The sequence below is a fragment of the Gobio gobio genome, assembly GCF_949357685.1.
Source record: "Gobio gobio genome assembly, chromosome: 13".
In the NCBI taxonomy this organism is placed as follows: Eukaryota; Metazoa; Chordata; class Actinopteri; order Cypriniformes; family Gobionidae; genus Gobio; species Gobio gobio.
In genome coordinates, this window is record NC_137106.1 from 1,292,280 (window position 1) to 1,306,302 (window position 14,023).

The window sequence follows — 14,023 nt, forward strand, 5'->3', positions numbered from 1 at the left end:
AAAGCCTCTAATGGAAATCAGTTTCAGTAGTTTGAAAATACAATTTCCAACAGATCTCCATCACTTTTAGATTAATTTTACATCAAATATCTTAACGTTTGAGATGAGAAAGTGATTTTATGATTAAAACAAGAACAAATATGACCAATGATGATATTTGCTCTTGTTTTGAGCTCAAACTCACTTCATTCTGTTCAGTACCTCAGAAAACAAGACTTCATTTCTTCATTAGCGTGTCATTAATGTGTCCTGATTTCAGGATGTTTAGAGTTTGGAAACAGAAATCTTCATTCTCATGCGATTCAATTTAGAGCCTTATGAAATCTGTGTTCTAGTTGATTCTGCTCTTGATGATCTTCTGAACACAAATGAAGAGATTTCTGTCTGAGCAGCTTCAGGAAGAGAAACTGGTCTGTATGGATCGAGCGGATTATTCCACGTTCTGAACACACTCCGTGGATCATTTGTGACATACAAAGTCATAATGAGATTCAATTATGAGATGAAAAAAATGAAATTATGAGTCAAATTCAATTATGAGATTAAAAAAATTAATTATAACAATTTCAAAATTGACATACTAAGTCATAATGAGATGGAAAAAGTTGAAAATTATGATAAAAAGTCAAAATTGTGACAAAGTTATTATAATATTTAAAAAGTGGAAATTGACTGTTAGAAAATTGAAATTATCAGTTAAAATTATGACATACTAAATCAGTTATGAGATGAAAAAGTCATAATTATGACAGAAATTCTGAATTGTGACAGTCATGATTATAGTAGATATGTCATAATGTTGGCGTAAAAAGAGATAAAAAGTCAAACATGACTTTCATAATGAAGTCATAATCATGCCTTTTTTATGTCAAATTTCGACTTTTGATACCATAAAGTTATTACCTTTAGTGTCTAATTTAATCATTTCACTCAAGTACACATTAAAAATGTCATAATTCTGACTTTTTAAATCAGACTCGATGGCTTTAAATGATGAAGGAAAGTCTGAGGGGTTTGAGGACATTAGGGCGAGGAAATGACCACAGGATTCTCATTAATGGGTGAACTGGCCCTTTAAGAGACGGACCACTGTTGATTTATTAATCCGTGTCATTCTGCATTATACAGTAAATTATAGTTTTATGAATGGATCGCAGAAATCACATGGCCCTGATTTAATGCCAAGATATGAAATTTAAGACTTTCTGATCTAGATATTTTTAAGGCCTTAAATTGTGGAAGGTCAAATTAAGACTTTAAGCCCCACGGAAACCCTGAATATAGCTGAATATTTAGTGTCCCCAACTAAGCAAGCCAAAGGTGGCAAGGAACCGAAACTCCATCAGTGACATAAACCTCTGGAGAATCCAGGCTCAGTCGGGTATCACAGGTTAAAGAGATGTGTTTTAGTCTAGATTCCCGAACAATGTTAGGAAGAGTTCCAGAGTTTAGGAGCTAAATAGGAAAAGGAAACGAGCGCCTGCAGTTGATTTGGATATTCTCGGTATGATCAACTGGCCAGAGTTTAGAGAGCGCAGTAGACGTGATGGAGGATCATCACATTTCTCAAGGAGACGAGCCGCTGGCAGAAGCCCCGCCCATGAGGCCAATTCTCGTCTGTTGTTAATGTCACGCGCGAATGAAGCGAGTAAACTCAAAATGTTCAAGCGTCCAACTACACGCGAATGGCACGATTTATTTACGTCATTCGCGTCCGGTGTGAACACGCCATTTGACAGTATTCTAGATTTCTACATGTGGAGGTTTAGTCCAAAAATTAGAATCTTTTTTTCTGAATTGAGTTGCAGGAAATTACCGGTCATCCAATGTTTTATATCAGCTCTGCATTCCGTTAATCTTGTGAATTGGTAAGTTTCTTCAGGGCGTGAAGAAATATAGAGCTGAGTATCGTCAGCATAACAATGAAAACTAACGCCATGCTTCCTAATGATATCTCCCAGTGGTAGCATGTACAGGGTGAAGAGTAGCGGTCCTAGCACTGAGCCCTGTGGTACTCCATACTGAACTTGTGACATCTCTTCATTTACTGCTGCAAACTGATAACGGAAAATCATCTTTGAAATCAGATTCTCTTACTGACTCCAGTGGCAGATGTTTGTTTTTGTTTTAATAGTTTTTTCGGTTACACTTTATTTCGATAGTCCACTTTAAACATTCTACTAACTATAAGTAACTTTGCCACTACATGTCAACTAACTGTCATTAGAGTATTAGTTGACTGTCAGTAGACTGGTAGGTTATGGTTAGGTGTTAGGGTTCGGGTTAGTAGAATAAGTTGAATTGTAGTTGCCAAGTTACTTATAGTCAGTAGAATGTCTGATGGGGGACCAACAAAATAAAGTTTTAGTAAATATTAAGCAGACAGTCTACAAATACTCTAATGACAGTTAGTTGACATGTAGTTGCAAAGTTATGTATAGTTAGTAGAATGTCTAAAGTGGACTATCAAAATAAAGTGTTACCGTTTTTTCACATTACTTTAACGCAGCTCTTCTGGCCTTCAGGTGGTCTCGTCGCGTCTGTCAGCCGGTGAAGGTTTCGGTCCCGAGCCTTCTGAACTCCACCGTCTCCTTCACATCGACTCCAGACTTCAGCTGCTACTTCCTGTGCAGGACTTCCTGTCTGTGCGGAGCCGCAGTTCTGAACACAGTCTGTTTCAGGTACTGCTTTCACTGAGGTCCTCTTCACCTGTCCTGTCCATCTCATATCATCTCTTCATCCAGAATGAGTATCAGAAGATATTTATAATTATTATTTTAATTTTGATGATTATAACTGAAAACTAAGGAAAATCACAAATTCAGAATCTCAGAAAATTAGAATATTGTGAAAAGGTTGAATATTGAAGACACACTCTAATAAGCTGATGAACTCAAAACACCTGCAAAGGCCTTTAATGGTCTCTCAGTCTAGATCTGTAGGCCACACAATCATGGGGAAGAAGCTGACCTGACAGTTGTCCAAAAGACGACCTTTGACCCCTTGCACATGGAGGGCAAGACACAAAAGGTCATTGCAAAAGAGGCTGGCTGTTCACAGATCTCTGTGTCCAAGCACATTAATAGAGAGGCGAAGGGAAGGAAAAGATGTGCTAGAAAAGAGTGTAGAAGCAATAGGGATAACCGCACCCTGGAGAGGATTGAGAAACAAAACCCATTCCAAAATGTGGGGGAGATTCACAAAGAGTGGACTGGAGCTGGAGTCAGTGCTTCAAGAACCACTACACACAGACGTATGCAAGACATAGGTTTCAGCTGTCGCACTCTTGACCAACAGACAGCGTCAGAAGCGTCTCGCCTGGGCTAAAGACAGACAGGACTGGAGCTGCTGAGTGGCCAGAGTTATGTTCTCTGATGAAGTCAATCAGGGTCCCAGAGTCTGGAGGAAGAGAGGAGAGGCACACAATCCACACTGCTGGAGCTCCAGTGTAAAGTTTCCACAGTCAGTGATGGTTTGGGGTGCCATGTCATCCGCTGGTGTTGGTCCACTGTGTTTTTCTGAGGTCAGAGGTCAACGCAGCCGTATACCAGGAAGTTTTAGAGCACTTCCTGCTTCCTGCTGCTGACCAACTTTATGGAGATTCAGATTTCATTTTCCAACAGGACTGGGACCTGCACACAGTGCCAAAGCAACCAGTGCCTGGTTTAAGGACCATGATATCCCTGTTCTTAATTGGCCAGCAAACTCGCCTGTCCTTAACCCCATAGAACATCTGTGAGGTATTGAAGAGGAAGATGCGATATGCAGAAGAGATGAAGGCCACTATCAGAGAGACCTGGGCTCATAACACCTGAGCAGAGCCTCAGTCTGATCTCCTCATGCCTCAGTCTGATCTCCTCATGCCTCAGTCTGATCTCCTCATGCCTCAGTCTGATCTCCTCATGCCTCAGACTGATCTCCTCATGCCTCAGTCTGATCTCCTCACGCCTCAGACTGATCTCCTCATGCCTCAGTCTGATCTCCTCATGCCTCAGTCTGATCTCCTCATGCCTCAGTCTGATCTCCTCACGCCTCAGTCTGATCTCCTCATGCCTCAGTCTGATCTCCTCATGCCTCAGTCTGATCTCCTCACGCCTCAGTCTGATCTCCTCATGCCTCAGTCTGATCTCCTCACGCCTCAGACTGATCTCCTCATGCCTCAGTCTGATCTCCTCATGCCTCAGTCTGATCTCCTCATGCCTCAGTCTGATCTCCTCATGCCTCAGTCTGATCTCCTCACGCCTCAGTCTGATCTCCTCACGCCTCAGTCTGATCTCCTCACGCCTCAGTCTGATCTCCTCATGCCTCAGTCTGATCTCCTCACGCCTCAGTCTGATCTCCTCACGCCTCAGTCTGATCTCCTCACGCCTCAGTCTGATCTCCTCACGCCTCAGTCTGATCTCCTCATGCCTCAGTCTGATCTCCTCACGCCTCAGTCTGATCTCCTCATGCCTCAGTCTGATCTCCTCATGCCTCAGTCTGATCTCCTCACGCCTCAGTCTGATCTCCTCACGCCTCAGTCTGATCTCCTCACGCCTCAGTCTGATCTCCTCACGCCTCAGTCTGATCTCCTCACGCCTCAGTCTGATCTCCTCATGCCTCAGTCTGATCTCCTCATGCCTCAGTCTGATCTCCTCATGCCTCAGTCTGATCTCCTCACGCCTCAGTCTGATCTCCTCATGCCTCAGTCTGATCTCCTCATGCCTCAGTCTGATCTCCTCATGCCTCAGTCTGATCTCCTCATGCCTCAGTCTGATCTCCTCACGCCTCAGACTGATCTCCTCACGCCTCAGTCTGATCTCCTCACGCCTCAGTCTGATCTCCTCACGCCTCAGTCTGATCTCCTCACGCCTCAGTCTGATCTCCTCACGCCTCAGTCTGATCTCCTCATGCCTCAGTCTGATCTCCTCATGCCTCAGTCTGATCTCCTCACGCCTCAGTCTGATCTCCTCATGCCTCAGTCTGATCTCCTCACGCCTCAGTCTGATCTCCTCACGCCTCAGTCTGATCTCCTCATGCCTCAGTCTGATCTCCTCATGCCTCAGTCTGATCTCCTCACGCCTCAGTCTGATCTCCTCACGCCTCAGTCTGATCTCCTCACGCCTCAGTCTGATCTCCTCACGCCTCAGTCTGATCTCCTCACGCCTCAGTCTGATCTCCTCATGCCTCAGTCTGATCTCCTCACGCCTCAGTCTGATCTCCTCATGCCTCAGACTGATCTCCTCATGCCTCAGTCTGATCTCCTCATGCCTCAGACTGATCTCCTCATGCCTCAGTCTGATCTCCTCATGCCTCAGACTGATCTCCTCACGCCTCAGTCTGATCTCCTCATGCCTCAGACTGATCTCCTCATGCCTCAGTCTGATCTCCTCATGCCTCAGTCTGATCTCCTCATGCCTCAGTCTGATCTCCTCATGCCTCAGTCTGATCTCCTCATGCCTCAGTCTGATCTCCTCATGCCTCAGACTGATCTCCTCATGCCTCAGTCTGATCTCCTCATGCCTCAGTCTGATCTCCTCACGCCTCACTCCTGATCTCCTCATGCCTCAGTCTGATCTCCTCACGCCTCAGTCTGATCTCCTCATGCCTCAGTCTGATCTCCTCATGCCTCAGTCTGATCTCCTCACGCCTCAGTCTGATCTCCTCACGCCTCAGTCTGATCTCCTCATGCCTCAGTCTGATCTCCTCATGCCTCAGTCTGATCTCCTCACGCCTCAGTCTGATCTCCTCATGCCTCAGTCTGATCTCCTCATGCCTCAGTCTGATCTCCTCATGCCTCAGTCTGATCTCCTCACGCCTCAGTCTGATCTCCTCACGCCTCAGTCTGATCTCCTCATGCCTCAGTCTGATCTCCTCATGCCTCAGTCTGATCTCCTCATGCCTCAGTCTGATCTCCTCATGCCTCAGTCTGATCTCCTCATGCCTCAGTCTGATCTCCTCACGCCTCAGTCTGATCTCCTCACGCCTCAGTCTGATCTCCTCATGCCTCAGTCTGATCTCCTCATGCCTCAGTCTGATCTCCTCATGCCTCAGTCTGATCTCCTCACGCCTCAGTCTGATCTCCTCATGCCTCAGTCTGATCTCCTCATGCCTCAGTCTGATCTCCTCATGCCTCAGTCTGATCTCCTCATGCCTCAGACTGATCTCCTCACGCCTCAGTCTGATCTCCTCACGCCTCAGTCTGATCTCCTCACGCCTCAGTCTGATCTCCTCATGCCTCAGTCTGATCTCCTCATGCCTCAGTCTGATCTCCTCATGCCTCAGTCTGATCTCCTCATGCCTCAGTCTGATCTCCTCACGCCTCAGTCTGATCTCCTCACGCCTCAGTCTGATCTCCTCATGCCTCAGTCTGATCTCCTCATGCCTCAGTCTGATCTCCTCATGCCTCAGTCTGATCTCCTCACGCCTCAGTCTGATCTCCTCATGCCTCAGTCTGATCTCCTCATGCCTCAGTCTGATCTCCTCATGCCTCAGTCTGATCTCCTCATGCCTCAGTCTGATCTCCTCACGCCTCAGTCTGATCTGCTCATCCGCATCGCTGCAGTAATTCAGGCAAAAGGAGCCACAATTAAGTATTAAGTGCTGGACATGCTCATACTTTTCAGTTGGCCAAGTTTTCTAAAAATCCTTTCTTTGTATTGGTCTTAAGCAATACTTAAATACTGAATTTGGGATTTTCCTTAGTTGTCAGTTATAATCTTCAAAATGAAAAGAAATAAACATTTGAAATATATCAGTCTGTGTGTAATGAATGAATACAATATACAAGTTTCACTTTTTGAATGGAATTAGTGAAATAAATCAACTTTTTGATGATATTCTAATTATATGACCAGCACCTGTACATAAACTGAGTCCGTGAGATGATGAGCGTCTGTAACAGTAGCTCATCTCCTCATCAGGCCGAGGCTGCGTCGTAAATAATGAAGTATTGAGGTTATGTTGCCATCTGGGAGCCGTTCGAGACTCTTTCCCGTTGACGCTCGTCCTGGCGCTCACTCAGTGTGAACGGCTCCAGCGCTCACTCATTTCATGAATATTTATAGGAGAGAGGCTTGAGCTTACATCTGCTCTGTCTCTTCAGTCGCACGCGAGAGAAACTCCACCGAAACAACAGAGCTCTGCTCCTCACACTCCTGACACTTCGTTTGTATTCACTGCATAGGAACGTCTTGTTTTCCAGCACAACATCTAAACATTCTTAAAGGGTTAGTTCAGCCAAAAATGTAAATTGTGTCATTAATTCCTCACCCTCATGTGGTTGGACACCCGTCAGACCTCCGTTCATCTTCAGACACAAATGAAGATATTTTAGTGTAAAGCTGATGCTGAGAAAGGCTTCAGATAGGCCTCCATTGGCATTCAGTACATTTACACTCACAAGACCCATAAAAGGCACTAAAAACGTCGTTACAAAGTCCATCTCACCACAGTGACTCTACAATCATTTTACGATGCGACGACAATAGTTTTTGTGCGCCAAAAAAAATCAAAATAACAGCTTTATCCAGCTTGTTCTTGTCTTCCGTGTGTGTCTCCACGACGCATGCGTGAGAATATGAGCAGATCCGGCGTTCGGACACATGACCCAGAAGAGATTTGTTTACGAGCAGAGGAAGACACGCGTATCTCAGCTGTTGAATTCTACACTGATCGTGCTTTAGGTCTCGGCGTAGTTCTCAAAATGGGGCTAAAGTGGCATTTCATGGATTCCCGAACGCCGGATCTGCTCATATTCTCACGCATGCGTCGTGGAGACACACACGGAAGACAAGAACAAGCTGGATAAAGGCGTTATTTTGATTTTTTTTTTGCGCACAAAAACTACTGTCGTCGTATCGTAAAATTATTGTAGAGTCACTGTAGTGAGATGGACTTTGTAACGACGTTTTTAGTGCATTTTATGGGTCTTGTGAGTGTAAATGTACTGAATGCCAATGGAGGCCTATCTGAAGCCTTTCTCAGCATCAGCTTTACACTAAAATATCTTCATTTGTGTCTGAAGATGAACGGAGGTCTGACGGGTGTCCAACCACATGAGGCTCAGTCATTAATGACACAATTTTCATTTTTGGGTGAACTAACCCTTTAATGACAGAATTTACATTTTTGGGTGAACTAACCCTTTAATGACTGACCCTCATGTGGTTGGACACCCGTCAGACCTCCGTTCATCTTCAGACACAAATGAAGATATTTGTGTTAAATCCGATGGCTCAGAAAAGCTTCCATTGGCAGTGATGACATTTACTCTCTCAAGACCCATAAAAGGTACTAAAGACTAAAGTTACAAAGTCCATCTCACTACAGCGGCTCTACAATCACTTTATGAAGCGACGAGAATAGTTTCTGTGCGCAAAAAAACCCTAAATAACGACTTTATTCAACAAGTTTTTGTCTTCCGCCTGTAGCCTGGTCTTACCAGACTCTCATACATTTCATTTGTTCAGAGAGTCTGGCCGCTCTCCAGTGACAAGCTTTAACTTCCTTGAATTTTAAAACTATTGGATCTGCCATAGCCAATCTCTAACGTTTGGTCGTGACGTATGTCACGCGCCGTTCGCCTTTATTTCTCACATGGAAGTCGGTAAAAATAAATGTGCACCACCTCAGTTATTTAATAATGCAAATAACGGCCCAATTCAAATGTTTACATGCTTTTCTTCTGTTTATTTTTTGAGCAGTGATGAAATATATCACTCTTGAGAATACTCGCCAGCATTTAAAGAAATACAAATGCATCCAAATGACAGCGAAGGGCAGCCGTACGGTGCTCTGCAGGGGTCAAAAAGGATATAATCAGTGAATTTTGAAGTGATATATTCTTGAAAACTCAGAGATGTGGATTCGGACAGCAGTTAAATGACCACACGACCTGGTGTTTTTAGAAATAGGGCTTATTCATCTGTGCATGCATTGTTTTAGTTTGGCAGGGTCACCGCTAGCTTAGCTTAGCATAATGAATGGAATCCTATGTTGCCAGCTAGCATGTCCCGAGTAAAAGTGATCGCATCTTTCTCCGCCACCATTACTGAACATTAGTTCATAAATTAGTTTTCCTTGAGAACATTTTCCATGTATTATACCTGATACAAATCCAAATTAGTCGATGAATTGATTCAAAAATCGAATCGAAAGCTTGTGAATCGAAATCGAATCGAATTGTGAAATTTGTGTCAATACCCAGCCCTACCTACTCACATAGTGCGCGATTTCGGACTTTGCTAATGCACTTTTACGTGCACTTGTTCGTTTCTCACGGTGCGTCCATGAAATGCACACTTAAGCTCCATTTTGAGCACTACGCCAAGACCTAAAGCACAATAAATGTCGTTATTTAGATTTTTTTTTGCGCACAGAAACTATTCTCGTCGCTTCATAAATGATTGTAGAGTCACTGTAGTGAGATGGACTTTGTAAAGACGTCTTTAGTGCCTTTTAAGGGTCTTGAGAGAGGAAATGCCATCACTGCCAATGGAGGCCTTTCAGAGCATCAGATTTACACTAAAATATCTTCATTTGTGTTCTGAAGATGATCAAAGGTCTGACGGGTGTCGAACGACATGAGGGTCAGTCATTAATGACACAATTTACATTTTTGGGTGAACTAACCCTTTAAAGGAACATGCCGACTTTTTGTGACTTTATCTTATTCCCCGTATCCCCCAGAGTTAGAGAAGTCCATACACACATTTCTCATCTCCGTGCTATAACTCTGTCTGACGCACACACAGCTAGCCTAGCTTAGCACAAAGACTGGAGGTAAAGGGCTCCAGCTAGCCTAGCTTAGCACAAAGACTGGAGGTAAACGGCTCCAGCTAGCCTAGCTTAGCACAAAGACTGGAGGTAAACGGCTCCAGCTAGCCTAGCGTAGCACAATGACTGGAGGTAAATGGCTCCAGCTAGCCCTACGGCTCAATAAGTGACAAAATAACGCCAACATTTTCCCTTTTACATGTTGTGATGTGTGTAGTTCCATTGTGTACTGAGACTGATGGAAAATGAGAATATATATGGCAGGAACTATACTCTCATTCCAGCGTAATGATTAAGAGCTGTGAGCCGCCCCATGAGTGTAGTGGAGCAATGATAATACACAGCGCCTGAAATAGGAGGATCTTTGTTGACATTTTTGTACGCATGCGCGAGTGGTTGTGTGGCAACAAAACAAACAGTATGGCGGGCTGTAAAGACGCGACGAGCACTTTCAAGAGAGTTAGTGGGCGAAATCCACAATATATAAGCACTTTAACATCTGAAGACCGGAGGAGGTTTGGAGAGAAGCTCAAAATTTGTATTGGTAACAAAATTGAAGTTATTCAAAGCCCATATTAGCCTGGTTAAAACCAGACCATTCTCAGTAGTAACTGAGTTATGGTCTGGCAAAGCTTCATAGACAAATCATTTCCAAAGGGGCGTCACCAACGGGCGTCGCTCAAATGCCTCTCGGCGCAATTGGATAGACCTAAAACCAATCAGAGCGATGAGGGAGATGACGAATGCAGAGCGACGGAGAAACATCTGAGACTCTGGCCGTTTCTCAATATGCGTTCTTGTCTGTACTTGTGTTCTCAAATAGGAAATGTCCCCGGTTTCCATTTCAGAAATCTGGTCACTTTACCTAAACCACATATTAATGTTTAATATATTATTTTTTAAAATGTAAACGAAAAGAGGCATGGTGTTTTATACTTCGTTTTATTATAAATATATAAGATAATCAATGTAGGCCTAGCTACGCGTTGCCTGAACCACATTCGTGTGGCTATTATTATATTTAATTATAATTTTTTTTTTTATGAAATGAGGCAGTGGTGTTTTTTATGACATATTTCGTACACGAACTTCTGACTTGCTTCCGTGACTTACCAAGTTTGACTCCGGAGAATGAACTCCCGAGGACGGGAGGAAACTAGTCCGCCTAGTCTGCTAATGGACAAGCAGCGTTCTTGACAGTATCACTCAGTATATATTTGTATATGTAGTGCAGGCAATGCATATTATCTTCAATGCATGTTTATAACAAAACGAAATATAAAAAACCCAGCCTCTTTTCGTTTACATTTAAAAACACACACACACACACACACACACACACACACACACACACACACACACACACACACACACACACACACACACACACACACACACACACACACACACACACACACACACACACACACAATATAGGCTATGATTATCACTGTAATAAATTAAATATGACACAAAACACAACCCAGTCTCTTTTTGTTAAATGTCAGTTTATGTGTGACATAGCCATAGCAATTATAAAAGTATAAGTAAAAGGTATAAGAAGCTATACAATAAATAAAGCAATTCAGTCAAAGTCAGCGCTAGGAGACTACAACGGTAAAGTTTAATATCTTAAAAATATAAAGTTATGAAACTTCACTTTGCCCTCAGACAAAACGATCTGTCTAGGAACAAATTATAGATTAATGAGAGCAAAGATCAGCCGTTAGATCTACACAAGACGAGACGGTTTAACCACTGCAGAGACATCAGAGCCAGCGGCAGACGGCAGAAGGACTGGCCGAGGAAAGGCGTCTCTCGGCGGGCTCAATGATCAATTGAGCGCCGCTGAACCACTGGCGCTCACAACTCCGAGAAAGGCAGATACAATTTTAAAAAAGGCGCTCTCTTTATAAATAAACCACATATTTGAGCTTTAAACAACTACATTCACTCCTGAAAAGGACTTAAAACTATATTTTGTAAAACATTAACACTACCAGAGGGCTCTCGCTAAGACCCATTCGTTTAGCCACCAAAGGGCCAAGCTGGTATCAGACTTTTGCCGAATCCAGTCGGTAAGACAGCGATAACATCTTTTTTTAGATATGAAGGCTTCGAGTGTTGTTCTTTGCTCGAGTTTTAACGAAAAGGAAAAGTTTAAATCGCTTAAAACAGACGCGATAGCTGATTCGAACGAGTGATGCTCCACAGTAGCGGCAAATCTGCTTCAATGATGTCGCTGCGCTGTCGTCATCGTCTAAAGCCCGCCCCAACGTTTCTGATTGGTGCCGCGATTTCTAGGGTTTAGAAATGGGTTTGAATGGGGTCTTTGCCAGACTACTTGCAGAGCAAATCTAAATTTGCCGGAAGTTGTCTGGGTTTTCCCAGGCTAAGCCCATATGAGATCTGGCATGACAAAAAACGTTGGTCCGACTCGTCCGTGTCTTGGCCACCAATCTGCTGGGGAGACATTTATTCTTATTTAATAGAAACCCCTGGACCCTTCACTCATAAAAGATTAAAGGCTTTCAAAAGTCTGGAGGCCTATGATTTTGTTTCTCGCAAAGTTGAGCCGATCTTTTCTGCCAAACAGAAAGCAGTGATCGTGCTAAAAGCAGAGGTTAGACCTGGCCAAGCAGAGTCACAGCGTGATTCGCATCTCCCGTGGGTGATTAAGTCTTCATTGATCAGTGTTCTTATTTACTTATTTATTGAAAATGTAGTGACTGTTGTACCAATTCAATTGTGTTCAGTGTGAGACTTTCAATGGCGTCTGTACTAATTAGTACACACTAACTAGACACCTGAATCAGAACGCGAAAACATATGACTCGGTTGATTTGACTCAGTTTTATTTATTTTTTATTCAATCTTCTATAAATACATAGTCACTAAGACTTACCATGAACAAAATGTGCCTCACAAACTCGATCAGAAGCTGCAGGAATCCAGGCTTTCTTCGGAGCGTCCAGGTTCAATCGCCTAATTGCACGCAACTATTTCTTTCGTTTTTCGCTATCCTTTTCGGAGGGAATTCGAAAAAACTTTTTATCAGTCCCCCAACGAGCCGTACAATCGACCACAGAGCAAGAGTGAACCATCCTCTTCTCTAAATCCTCCTCCAAACGTGCAAAACAAGCAAATTACAGGTCTCTAGCGGTGTTTCTTGCCACACGACTCCCATGATGCAACGCGACAAACATAAACAATGACGTCACAAAAGATCCGCCTATAGGCTAAGGCCAACATAACCAACGTGACGACCTGCTTACTGATTTGTAGTTCGTACCACCCAAAGATTCTCTGAGTTTTTGTAATTTTTCATATTTCCCTTTCATTTCCTATGTTGGTCATATTTGACCAGGAAGGAGCCAAGTGTGACTTTTGTGGGTGTTTTCTGTGTGTGTTCATGTGGCTAATGTGACAAAAGTCTCCAAGTGTCATCCCATTCTGATGAAGCATGTCAAAACGTAACGTGTTTTGGTCACTTCTGACCGTAGAGGCCCTCGCATGCTCTTATCCCTCGCTCCGGATCCGCTGCTCGTTTGAGCTTGACAGATTTGTACATGTAACTGAAGGATGGTTTGGTCCAAAGGACAATTCCAGATAGTTCAAGACAGTTACCGGCTTAATATAGGGTTGGGAATCTGCAGTAGAATCCGATCGGATGAGCCGTTTGAAGCTGCTGTCAAACAGTGGAAGCGTTAGCATCAGTCGTGGAGTAAACCAGCTGTGAACAGACTACAGGCAGAAGAAGTGATTAATGAGCGCAGATCAAGACTGTGTGTTGTGTTGATGCATCTGGAGATCATCCTCACAGCAGCTGTTTTATTGCGATTTCTTCATGTGTTTGTTTTCCGTCTGGATTCATCCTGAGAGTTTCTGCTATGTCACTCTCCCTCATGCTGTTCCATGTCTTCTGAGGAACACAAAAGAAGATATATACACTCACCTAAAGGATTATTAGGAACACACACTAATACTGTGTTTGACCCCCTTTGACCTTCAGAACTGCCTTAATTCTACGTGGCATTGACTCAACAAGGAGCTGAAAGCATTCTTTAGAAATGTTGGCCCATATTGATAGGAGAGCATCTTGCAGTTGATGGAGATTTGTGGGATGCACATCCAGGGCTCGAAGCTCCCGTTCCACCACATCCCAAAGATGCTCTATTGGGTTGAGATCTGGTGACTGTGGCGGCCATTTTAGTCCAGTGAACTCATTGTCATGTTCAAGAAAGCAGTTTGAAATGATTGGAGCTTT

The 14,023-nt window shown here is 43.6% G+C and overlaps 1 protein-coding gene across 2 annotated transcripts in view; it reads left to right on the top strand.

Moving 5' to 3' along the window:
• fsip1 (fibrous sheath interacting protein 1) overlaps nucleotides 1-14,023 on the top strand; it is a 64,426-nt gene that overhangs the window by 20,797 nt on the left and 29,606 nt on the right. For both annotated transcript variants that reach the window (XM_079832928.1, XM_079832929.1), the window contains exon 10: nucleotides 2,526-2,681. In XM_079832928.1, the coding sequence (XP_079689054.1) occupies nucleotides 2,526-2,681 (156 nt within the window). The remainder of the gene's footprint in view (nucleotides 1-2,525; nucleotides 2,682-14,023) is intronic.